At 39.6% G+C, this 12,971-nt stretch overlaps 1 protein-coding gene across 2 annotated transcripts; it reads right to left on the bottom strand.

Moving 5' to 3' along the window:
* Positions 1-1,160: 1,160 nt before the first annotated feature.
* Positions 1,161-12,938, bottom strand: LOC133655083 (NHL repeat-containing protein 3-like). 2 transcript variants are annotated; one of them, XM_062054988.1, is made up of 3 exons: positions 12,534-12,938; positions 12,268-12,467; positions 1,161-4,221 (listed from the first exon to the last, which is right to left on the bottom strand). In XM_062054988.1, exons 1-3 carry the CDS (start codon positions 12,784-12,786, stop codon positions 3,604-3,606), a joined length of 1,071 nt encoding a protein of 356 aa, XP_061910972.1. In that variant the 5' UTR covers positions 12,787-12,938; the 3' UTR covers positions 1,161-3,603. The 2 variants fall into 2 exon arrangements, with proteins under 2 accessions (XP_061910972.1, XP_061910973.1); XM_062054989.1 differs by having other exon boundaries at positions 12,558-12,938.
* Between the last annotated feature and the right edge of the window lie 33 nt (positions 12,939-12,971).

The following is a 12,971-nucleotide window of genomic DNA, read 5'->3' as shown; positions in this document are numbered from 1 at the left end:
CCTTAAGGATCTGGTAGCGATGGTCAATTGTCACCATGGCGTGATCATTTTTGAAAGACTGCATCTTTAACATATATACTGTAGTTTGTTTTGTATGTAAGGTTCTATAGTGCATTGTTGTTGAAATAAAAATTATTACAAAACAAATTAAACTTTGGTAAAAGTGACACAGTGCACGAGCGTAACTGCCATATGACTAAAATAAGTTGACACAAGTTACATAGACTTTGCGCAAGCGTGGACCAATCAACATTTTTTAACGGTAAAGTCCGACCTTTAAAACCGTTCGATGTTATTTTTTTCCCGGCAAAATAAAAAATTAAAAAAATTAAATTTGTAATCATTTGCCAATCTAAATCTTTTATTTTGAAGCAAACAAACATCGACAACTATCTAATGATAATCAAACTGTTGAAACATTAATTTAATTTACGGTAGTAATAAGCACAAATATACAAAATAATACATCCACATTCAAAGTGCAATTATTTAAACTATTCATTTATTACGTACTGACAATGTCAGTACGTATCAACATTTCCTCTCAAAAATAATGTAAGTAAACACTTTTCAAAATAAGCATAAATCACCTTTTACCCAAGTATTAAGTTACATAATTTGATTTCTGTACTTTACATTTATTGATTGATATATATATATATATATATATATATATATATATATATATATATATATATATATATATATATATATATATATATATATATATATATATATATATATTAGGGCTGCAACTAACGATTAATTTGATAATCGATTAATCTGTCGATTATTACTTCAATTAATCGATTAATAATCGGATAAAATAGACAAACTACATTTCTATCCTTTCCTGTATTTTATTGAAAAAAAACAGCATACTGGCACCATACTTATTTTGATTATTGTTTCTCAGCTGTTTGTACATTTTGCAGTTTATAAATAAAGGTTGTTTTTTTTTTTTTTTTTTTAAAAAGCCTCTGCGCATGCGCATAGCATAGATCCAACGAATCGATGACTAAATTAATCGGCAACTATTTTTATAATCGATTTTAATCGATTAGTTGTTGCAGCCCTAATATATATATATATATATATATATATATATATATATATATATATATATATATATATATATATATATATATATATATACACACACACAGTCATGGCCAACAATATTGGCATTCCTGCATTTCTGTCAGATAATGCAGCACTTCTCCCACAAAATTGTTTGTTTGCATTGGAACAACACAAAAAAAAGCCTAAGCTAATATTATTTTACACAGAACTCCAAAAATGGACTGGCACCCTCAACTTTATATTTGGTAGCACACCCTTTGGAAAAAATACTAAAATCAATGGCTTCCTGTAACCATCAATGAGTTTCTTACACCTTGCTACTGGAATTTTGGACATCTCTTCTTTTGCAAACTGCTTCAGGTGTCTCAGATTTGAAGGGTGCCTTCTCCCAACTGCTGTTTTAGACCTCTCCACAGATGTTCTATAGGATTTAGATCTGGACTCATTGATGGCCACTTCAGAACTTTCCAGCGCTTTGTCCTAAGCCATTTTTTTGTGACTTTTGAAGTATGCTTTGGATCGCTTTCCTGCTGGAAGACCCATGACCTCTGACGGAGACTCAGCTTTCTGACACTGGGCCCTACATTATGCCCCAAAATTATTTGTTGGTCCTCAGATTTCATGATGCCATGCACTAGGGGTGTGGGAAAAAATCGATTCGAATTCGAATCGCAATTCTCACGTTGTGCGATTCAGAATCGATTCTCATTTTTAAAAAATAGATTTATTTTATTTCATTATTATTATTATTTTTTGATTTGTTTTTATAAATCAATCCAACAAAACAATACACAGCAATACCATAACAATGCAATCCAATTCCAAAACCAAACCCGACCCAGCAACACTCAGAACTGCAATAAACAGAGCAATTGAGAGGAGACACAAACACGACACAGAACAATCCAAAAGTAGTGAAACAAAAATGAATATTATCAACAACAGTATCAATATTAGTTACAATTTCAACATAGCAGTGATTAAAAATCCCTCATTGACATTATCATTAGACATTTATATAAATTTTAAAAAATGAACAATAGTGTCACAGTGGCTTACACTTGCATCGCATCTCATAAGCTTGACAACACACTGAGTCCAATATTTTCACAAAGATAAAATAAGTCATATTTTTGGTTCATTTAATAGTTAAAAAATTTACATTATTGCAATCAGTTGATAAAACATTGTCCTTTACAATTATAAAAGCTTTTTACAAAAATCTACGACTCTGCTTGCATGTCAGCAGACTGGGGTAGATCCTGCTGAAATCCTATGTATTGAATAAATAGAGAATCGTTTTGAATCGGGAGAAAATCGTTTTTGAATCGAGAATCGTGTTGAATTGAAAAAAAAATCTATTTTGAATCGAATCGTGACCCCAAGAATCGATATTGAATCGAATCGTGGGACACCCAAAGATTCACAGCTCTACCATGCACACAGTCAAGGCATCCAGTACCAGAAGCAGCAAAGCAACCCCAAAACATCAGTAAACCTCCACCATGTTTGACTATAGGTATGGTGTTCTTTTCTCTTTAAAGGCCTCATTTTTTTCACAGTGTCATGATGTGCTTTAGCAAAAAGCTACACTTTAGTCTCATCTGTCCACAGGATGTTCTCCCAGAAGGATTTTGGCATCCTCATGTAAGTCTTTGCAAACTCCAGTCTTGCTTTTTTATGTCTCTGTGTCAGCAGCGGGGTCCTCCTGGGTCTCCTACCATAGCGTCCCTTTTCATTGAGATGGCGACGGATAGTGCGAGCTTACACTGTTGTACCCTGTGTCTGCAGGTCAGCTTGAATTTGTTTGGAAGTGGATCGAGGTTCTTTATCCACAATTCTAACAATCCTTTGTTGCAGTCTTTCATCAATTGTTCTCTTCCGTCCACATCCAAGGAGGTTAGCTACATTGCCATGGGCTTTAAACTTCTTGATGACATTGCGCACAGTAGACACAGGAACATTTAGATCTCTGGAGATGGACTTATAGCCTTGAGATTCTCCATGCTTTTCCACAATCTTGGTTCTCAAATCCTCTGAGAGTTATTTGCTCTTATTTCTTTTGGCAATGCTCAGTGTGGTACACACAACACAACTTTTCTCCATTTTAACTGGCTGCAAGTGTGATTTCTATATTGCCAGCACCTGTTACTTGCTACAGGTGAGTTTAATTACAAATTAAAGGAGCATCACATGCTTAGAATAGAACAATTTCTTTGAAAAGGTGCCAATAATTTTGTCCAGTTCATTTTTGGTGTTCTGTGTAAAATAATATCAGATTTGGCTTTTTTTCAACAATTTTCTGGGAGAAGTGGTGCATTATCTGACAGAAATGCAGGGGTGCCAATATTTTTGGCCATGACTGTATATATATATATTAGTGGCATGGTCAGCCACAACAGCAGTGGCCAATTGATGGTTAACCACTTTGTTGGTTCAAGTAGCTGAGAAAATGGTTAACCAATTTTTCAGTGGCCAACCACTTCATTGGCAATCAAAGTGTTGGAGCAAAGTGGTTAGTCATTGACTCCTTTTGAATCGCAGTGTCTCTCTACCTAGACTGAAGGGGATGAACTTCTGCGCCTGCTGGGCTCCAATCTCAGCCACATACAGAACCCCTGACTTTAGGTCCAAGTCGACCAAATGTGGCTTGGCTTCATCAGCCATTTGAATCACACTGACCACCCTGCACTGGCCAATTAAACCCACCGGTGGTGCATCCAGTAGGGAAATCTGATTAGTGTTGAGCTGGACAACAACAAAGTACTTCTTATTAGGGGTCAGGCGGACTGAGTAAGGTGCGTCCTCAGTGAAGCAGCTTCCCCATGACCCCAGCCAGTCCCCTGTAAGTGAGTTGAAGACCTGGATCCTCTTGTTACCCCTATCAGCTACCCACACCCTCTGAGCGTTATCCACGGTTACACTATGAGGGATGTAGAACTGAGCAAGACCTTGTCCTTTTTCTCCATGCACCCACAATACTTCCTGGTCCGAAGAAAGTTTAATGAGTCGATTGTTCATGCCGCCGTCACCGTCCACTATGTACATTTCTCCAGATTCGTGGATGAAGATCTCAGCGGGCTGGTCAAACTGCAAAGGGTTGAGCCCAGAGCCAGCTTCCCCTGGCGTACCAAGCACCTGACAAATAGAAGCAGTAAAAATTATTTTTATAGGACTTGCTGCACTTCCAGTCTCGCATATAAACAAGAACACTGCCTTCTGCCAAGGTTTACATATGTAATATGTAATAGCAACGACTGAACAACGCTGCTCTGAGAGCTTAAATACTAAATAGAGAGTTTAATCCGGTTACAGATGGGGTTTTTTGGGTGCAAGGGAACAAATTGTACCTACAGCAGAATGAACCTGGACATGTCCATGTGATTTGTTTGATTAGAAAAACCTTGATTTGTGCATTCAGAACGTTCTGAATCTGCCATTAGACTATGAAGAGTGCATTGAAGAGGAACACTAACTTTGAGAGGGTAAAACTGATTTAACCAGAAACACATAAATCAAAACTGCTTTTATCAAAGCCTGTTCTGGATGGAAATTGGGATGTTGCTTTTGACATTCTGCATAATGTATGTCAGCTGCCAAAACTCATTAGGTTTATGTCTGCATAAGTACTAGTTTTCAATGGAACGGACTACAATGTACCTGTAATGCTAAATTACTCGCATATGCGGTGGGATTCTAATTGAACGTGGGATGCGATGTGGCCTTTGCGGGAATGGATGCATGTGTCTGGCTGCTCATTTTAGGGTGTTTAGGGAACACAACATCAGCTAATGATTCTCTGTGGCGCTTTGGGCTCGGCAACCGCTCCGCTATAGGCGCATCCAGTCTGGAGCCTTGCAATGGCGAAGTCAAATGCTGGGTGTGGCCTTGGTTTTATAGTGTTCATATTTGGGCAGCCTAGCCTTTTGTGAGTAATGTATTTACATATTGAACACACACGCATATATTAGTGATTGATGTGATATGAAGAAGAGGTAGGGTTAAATACAGAGGTGCAACGATTCATCGTTTAGAAAAAAAAGCTTAGATTTATATTCCCTTGCTTCGATTAATCGTTTAATACACATTGATAAAATCAGGACCGCATGGAGTGCCCGACTGCCCGTAGCTTTAAAAACGCGGATATAGTTTCCACTATGGCCGCTGCAATACAGCACACATTAAAGGAGCGGTGTGTGGGTGCTGTGAACTGTGTCGTGGCGAACAGTAGAGAGTTCTTCTTTCAAATGTGTTTTCAATATTGATGATTTGCATTTATTAGAAAAAAGAAGGTAATGGAAAGTACATAATTGTTATTTCAAGTATTTCCCCTAAATTACGCATTAAATTATGCAAGTATCTTTTAACCGATTACTTGATTAATCAAAAAAACAATCTACCGGTTACTCGATTACTTAAATAATCGATAACTGCAGCCCTAGTTAAATATTATTGCCTTCTTCCTACTCCTTTTAAACCATGCTGAATTGTGACCTGTAAACAATTGAACTACTCCAATGACCTTGTACGCATGTTTGAGTGAAACTATCTGGGTTATTTCAAGGGGTGGACGATTAATCGATATATTGTTGTATTTTCCTTAGATTCAACTACATTGATCAGTGCTCAGAAAGTTTACCTTCCGGAAGATAGGTGTCAATCCAAGATTGTTTTAAAAATGGAATCGGTCGATTTTATCGATACCAGAAAAAGGAAAACATTGGATTTAAGAACTACAGACTTTATATGAAGTTCAGCACTTTCAATGATGAGGACATTAAATGTTAAGTATGCACAACGGAAGTGACAGCGGAGCAGGTTACGGCGACGCATCAACTTCCAGAACACAACAACATTGAGCAACAACACAACAACTGGCAGCCAAGGAAAAATCATTTAATCAGAAACAGAAGAATATAAGAGATGGATCAAGGAAGTTATGGAAATTAGGAAGCAAGGGGCCAACACCATCAACAAGGATGAGGAGACATACAAAATCCAAATCCAGTGAAGTTAGCACATTGTGTAAATGGTAAATAAAAACAGAATACAATGATTTGCAAATACTTTTCAACTTATATTCAATTGAATAGACAGCAAAGACAAGCTATATAATGTTCGAACTGAGAAACATCTTTTTTTTTTTTTTAAATAATCATTAACTTAGAATTTAATGGCAGCAACACATTGCAAAAAAGTTGTAACAGGGGCATTTTTACCACTGTGTTACATGGCCTTTCCTTTTAACAACACTCAGTAAATGTTTGGGAACTGAGGAGACCATTTATTTAAGGTTTTCAGGTGGAATTCTTTCCCATTCTTGCTTGATGTACAGCTTATGTTGTTTAACAGTCCATGGGTCTCTGTTGTGGTATTTTAGGTTTCATAATGCGTCCATGGTTCTTGCTCGGAAAAGGGTGGAGTGCCATCTCCGGGTTGGGGAGGAGACCCTTCCCCAAGTGGAGGAGTTCAAGTACCTAGGGGTCTTGTTCACGAGTGAGGGAAAAGTGGATCGTGAGATCGACAGGCGAATTGGTGCGGCGTCTTCAGTAATGCAGACGCTGTATAGGTCCGTTGTGGTGAAGAAGGAGCTGAGCCGGAAGGCAAAGCTCTCAATTTACCGGTCGATCTACGTTCCCATCCTCACCTATGGTCATGAGCTTTGGGTCATGACCGAAAGGACAAGATCACGGGTACAGGCGGCCGAAATGAGTTTCCTCCGCCGGGTGGCGGGACTCTCCCTTAGAGATAGGGTGAGAAGCTCTCCCATCCGGGGGGAGCTCAACGTAAAGCCGCTGCTCCTCCACATCGAGAGGAGCCAGATGAGGTGGTTCGGGCATCTGGTCAGGATGCCACCCGAACGCCTCCCTCGGGAGGTGTTCAGGGCACGTCCAACCGGTAGGAGGCCACGGGGAAGACCCAGGACACGTTGGGAAGACCATGTCTCCCGGCTGGCCTGGGAACGCCTCGGGATCCCCCGGGAGGAGCTGGACGAAGTGGCTGGGGAGAGGAAAATCTGGGCTTCCCTGCTTAGGCTGCCGCCCCCGCAACCCGACCTCGGATAAGCGGAAGAAGATGGATGGATGGATGGATGGAATGCGCCACACATCTTAAATGGGAGACAGGTCTGTATTACAGGCAGGCCAGTCTAGTACCCGCACTCTTTTACTAAGAAGCCACGCTGTTGTAACACGTGGCTTGGCATTGTCTTGCTGAAATAAGCAGGGGCGTCCATGAAAACGTTGCTTGGATGGCAACATATGTTGCTCCAAAACCTGTATGTACCTTTCAGATTTAATGGCGCCTTCACAGATGTGTAAGTTACCCATGCCTTGGGCACTAATACACCCCCATACCATCACAGATGCTGACTTTTGAACTTTGCGCCTATAACAATCCGGATGGTTCTTTTCCTCTTGGTTCCGGTGGACACGACGTCCAGTTTCCAAAAAACAATTTGAAATGTGGACTCGTCACACCACAGAACACTTTTCCACTTTGCATCAGTCCATCTCAGATGAGCTCGGGGACAGCGAAGCCGGCAGTGTTTATGGGTGTTGTTGATAAATGGCTTTGGCTTTGCATTGTGAGTTTTAACTTGCACTTACAGATGTAGCGAAGAACTGTAGTTACTGACAGTGGTTTTCTGATGTGTTCCTGAGCCCATGTGGTGATATCCTTTACACGCTGAAGTCGGTTTTTGATGCAGTACCGCCTGAGGGATCGAAGGGCCGTAATTTAATCGCTTATGTGCAGTGATTTCTCCAGATTCTCTGAAACTTTTGATGATATTACGGACCGTAAATGGTGAAATCCCTAAATTCCTTGCAATAGCTGGTTGAGAAATGTTGTTCTTAAACTGTTGGGACAATTTGCTAGCGCATTTGTTCACAAAGTGGTGACCCTCGCCCCATCCTTGTTTGTGAATGACTGACCATTTCATAGAAGCTGCTTTTATACCCAATCATGGCACCCACCTGTTCCCAATTAGCCTGCTCACCTGTGGGATGTTCCAAATAAGTGTTTGATGAGCATTCCTCAACTTTCTCAGTCTTTTTTGCCACTTGTGCCAGATTTTTTAAAACATGTTGCAGACATCAAATTCCAAATGAGCTAATATTTGCAAAAAATAACTACGTTTTCCAGTTCGAACGTTAAGTATCTTGACTTTGCGGTCTGTTCAATTGAATATAAGTTGAAAAAGATTTGCTAATCATTGTATTCTGTTTTTATTTACTATTTACAGAACATGCCAACTTTACAGGTTTTGGATTTTGTACATGTTTCTGCACACCTGGCACGCCGTCCTTCATCAGCGACGCCAAGGCAGAAGACAGATATGGCCAGGTCGGGGAACTTTATTTAGCAAGTAAATCTTGTTTGTTTGTCTAATCTTGAACGGGTTTGTGCTGAAAACAAAGTTTCGTTGTACTTGTGCAATGACAATAAAGACCTATCTATCTATCTACTCTTAAAATGTTCTTTTATTGAACAATTATTTTATATTGAAAATGACTGCAGAAAAGGTTTCATCTTGTTGATTCAACCCTAGTGTTGGTTGCACTTTTTTCAAATAAGATAAAATTATACATTGGCCATGAAATGTTGTTTGCATCCATTATTTATTTATACCTAATTATCTTACAAGAAATAACAGGACTATAGGAAAATTCACCTGCAGTGTCCTGTATCCAGTATTTTTTAACAATCACACTGCTTGAATGTTGTTTGCTAAAAAGTTACTAAATCAAATTCAACTCACTGAATCATTTCGGATCGTATTGTTCTAAGAAAAAATATCATCCCTATTGGCAACCACAATTCTAAATCGAATCGTTGAAACTAATCGTTACACCCCTAGTTACTACTGTTCCACTCCAGTTCTCAGTGCCCCACTTGGCCATAATGCCAAAGGACTGTGAGAGCAAAACGTCCAATGAATGATGTCATCGGCAAATTAAGTTGGATCATCACCAAAATAGAATGGTTTATGGATCTGATGAGGTCTGACAGACAAACAAGCAAACATGTGAAATAGGGAGTTTTAATTCCTGCCAAACGCAGAGTTTTCTATTACAGCTTCTGTCCTTACAGCTTAATCAAATTGAATGATTTTGATTTACTTTCCTGTTATGAAACACAATGCAGAAATTAATTTAATATTGTAATTATTTACATATTAAGTGTGGATTTTTGCCAAAATGAGACTATCAAACCACATTATTTTTAAAAAGTGCTGTGTGTCTGTGGGGTTACCAGAGGATTTCAAGAGAGGTGCAACTGACACTAATTAAGAAAATATATTTTAAAATAATTTTAAAAAAAATAATTATCAAACATATCAACAATGTATCAACATTTAGTTCCTAGACTGAATGCAAAGACAGTCTGGAGCAAGTGGAAAGCAGATTGTCTAAGGCTCCCTGACCAATAAAAATAAAAATTAGAGGTGGGAGGAATAACAGATATTTAGATGCATCGCAATTCGGACATGGACGATTATAAAATCTATTAGTAAACGTTGATAATCAATGTATTTATTGTAAATAAATTAGTGCAGACATTTCTAAAATTTGGCTGATTGCAGCAAGCCACCTCACCGAGAGATCCGACCAGCTCCTTTATTTTAGCGCACTTATGTTCCAGTTTTGCACACATTTCCATGTATTTAATTAATGTGATGGGAATTTATTTTTACAAATTACCTGTTTTTAAAAGTTGCAAGTGATAAACGCTTATTTAGTGAAACGAAAAGAAATGTAAAACGACAGCAATATTTATAAATTAGATGCATCAGTAATCGTTTTTTAATCGAATCGTAGCTCCTAAATTGTAATCGAATGGTGACGTGCCCATACCAATCCAATCCACTTTATTTATATAGCACATTTAAACAACAAAAATGTTTCCAAAGTGCTGCACAAAAATATTAAAAACAAGATTCAAATACTATCCTTAGCTCCACCAATGTGAATAAAAACAAACAAAAAATATATAAAACCAATATAAAAATAAATATGTTTAAAAACGATTTGAAAGGGTAAAACCATTTAAAACAATAAATAGAAGTTAAAATTTAAAAACACAGAAGACCACACAACTCACGTAGTGTTAAAAGCCAGAGAATAAAAGTGGGTCTTAAGACGAGACTTAAAACACTCCACTGTGGGAGCAGTTCGAACATGGAGGGACAGAGTGTTCCAGAGCTTAAGGCCAACCAAAGAGAAGGCCCTGTCTCCCCTGGTTTTAAGTCTTGTCTTGGGCACCACAAGCTGGAGCTGGCTCTCGGACCTCAGAGCGCGCGCAAGAATGTAAATTTGAATGAGGTCCGAGATATAATGAGGTGCCAGTCTATGCAAAGCTTTAAAGGCCTACTGAAACCCACTACTACCGACCACGCAGTCTGATAGTTTATATATCAATGATGAAATCTTAACATTGCAACACATGCCAATACGGCCGGGTTAACTTATAAAGTGCAATTTTAAATTTCCCGGGGAACTTCCGGTTGAAAACGTCTATGTATGATGACGTTTGCGAGTGACGTCAATGGTTGAAACGGAAGTATTCGGACACATTGTATCTCAATACAAACAGCTCTGTTTTCATCGCAAAATTCCACAGAATGCTGGACATCTGTGTTGGTGAATCTTTTGCCATTTGTTTAATGAACAATGGAGACTGCAAAGAAGAAAGCTGTAGGTGGGATCGGTGTACTAGCGGCTGGCTGCAGCAACACAACCAGGAGGACTTTGATTTGGATAGCAGACGCGCTATCCGACGCTAGCCGCCGACCGCATCGATGATCGGGTGAAGTTCTTCGTCGCGCCGTCGATCGCTGGAACGCAGGTGAGCACGGGTGTTGATGAGCAGATGAGGGCTGGCGTAGGCGGAGCGCTAATGTTTTTATCATAGCTCTGACGAGGTCCCATAGCTAAGTTAGCTTCAATGGTGTCGTTAGCAACAGCATTGCTAGGCTTCGACAGGCGGCACAGCATTAACCGTGTAGTTACAGGTCCAGTGTTTGGTTCGGTGTCTCCTGATAGTAATATTGTTGATCTTTTGTCTATCCTTCCAGTCAGGGGCTTATTTATTTTGTTTCTATCTGCATTTAAGCACGATGCTATCACGTTAGCTCCGTAGCTAAAGTGCTTCACCGATGTATTGTCGTGGAGATAAAAGTCACTGTGAATGTCCATTTTGCATTCTCGACTCTCATTTTCAAGAGGATATAGTATCCGAGGTGGTTTAAAATACAAATCCGTGATCCACAATAGAAAAAGGAGAAAGTGTGGAATCCAATGAGCCCTTTTACCTAAGTTACGGTCAGAGCGAAAAAAGATACGTCCTGCATTGCACTCTAGTCCTTCACTCTCACGTTCCTCATCCACGAATCTTTCATCCTCGCTCAAATTAATGGGGTAATCGTCGCTTTCTCGGTCCGAATCGCTCTCGCTGCTGGTGTAAACAATGGGGAAATGTGAGGAGCCCTTCAACCTGTGACGACACGCTACTTCCGGTACAGGCAAGGCTTTTTTTATCAGCGACCAAAAGTTGCGAACTTTATCGTCGATGTTCTCTACTAAATCCTTTCAGCAAAAATATGGCAATATCGCGAAATGATCAAGTATGACACATAGAATGGATCTGCTATCCCCGTTTAAATAAAAAAAAATCATTTAAGTAGGCCTTTAAAACCAAACAGCAGCATTTTTAAATCAATTCTAAAATGAACAGGGAGCCAGTGCAAAGTCTCAAGATTTGGTGTTATATGCTCGCGTTTCCTGGCCCCTGTTAAAAGTTGTGCTGCCGCGTTCTGGACTAACTGCAACCGGGAGAGATTTTTGGCTAATGCCACCATGAAGTGAATTGCAGTAGTCCAGGCAACTTGAAATAAAAGCATGCATGACTTGTTCAAAAAAGTTAAAAGATAAAAACGTTTTTACTTTACGCCCACACATTCCCACCTCTACTTAAAACTTTGCTGGGTTGAGTTTTTCCTTGCCCTGATGTGGGATCTGAGCCGAGGATGTCGGTGGCTTGTGCAGCCCTTTGAGTCATTCGTGATTTAGGGCTATATAAATACATTTTCATTGATTGATTGATTGAAAACAATGGAAACATTCTTAGCAGAGGTCATTAACAAATACATATCAACAGTCTAATTGTGGATCAATGGCTCACCTGTAAAAGTTTCCCTGATGGCGAGTACTGTTTCACGGTGTGGCCATACGGACCATTTCCCACATCTGTGATCCAGATAGTCGGGTTTGACAAGGCATCTGCTAAAAATATACCATGGGGCATTTCTAAGGTGGTTGTGTTCCAGGACATGAGGAAGTCGCCTTCTGATGTAAATGCCAGCACCTTGGGCACATTCTCACCTAAAAAGGAGCAATCAACGCCATGTTAATAACACACATCAGTCGAGATTGATGGTCAAGAGTTACCTCTTTGTGCAACATAGACCACACCAGCATACTGGTTGACAGCCACTCCAAACACATTCCCAGTGAAAAGTTCAGGATTTTTGGGCCAGCTCAGGTCCAGTTTGTACAACGGCCGGCCCAGCAGCTGGTAGTCCTGGCGCAAGATGAAGCTGCTAGCCTGCTGGGTGCCAAAGACGCCATATAACACCATCATAAGGAAAACTACTGAGGCCAGGCTGGTCATTATCACACACGTATGGCTTCTGTTGTTCATTGGTGCGGTTTACACAGAAAATACTCACTAACACTGAATAACGTTGCTCAGTTCGCTACGAAAAAAATAGTCAAAGTGTTATAAATATACAATCCGGTGATTTATGAGCAATAAAGTCGTCGAATTGCATTTAGAATTCACTTCCTGGTCAGCCCACGACGTAAACAAACTAGTGTCAAGTTCAA

This window comes from Entelurus aequoreus, linkage group LG08 (genome assembly GCF_033978785.1).
Source record: "Entelurus aequoreus isolate RoL-2023_Sb linkage group LG08, RoL_Eaeq_v1.1, whole genome shotgun sequence".
Taxonomy (NCBI): domain Eukaryota; kingdom Metazoa; phylum Chordata; class Actinopteri; order Syngnathiformes; family Syngnathidae; genus Entelurus; species Entelurus aequoreus.
This window is presented reverse-complemented; position numbering and strand designations above follow the sequence as displayed.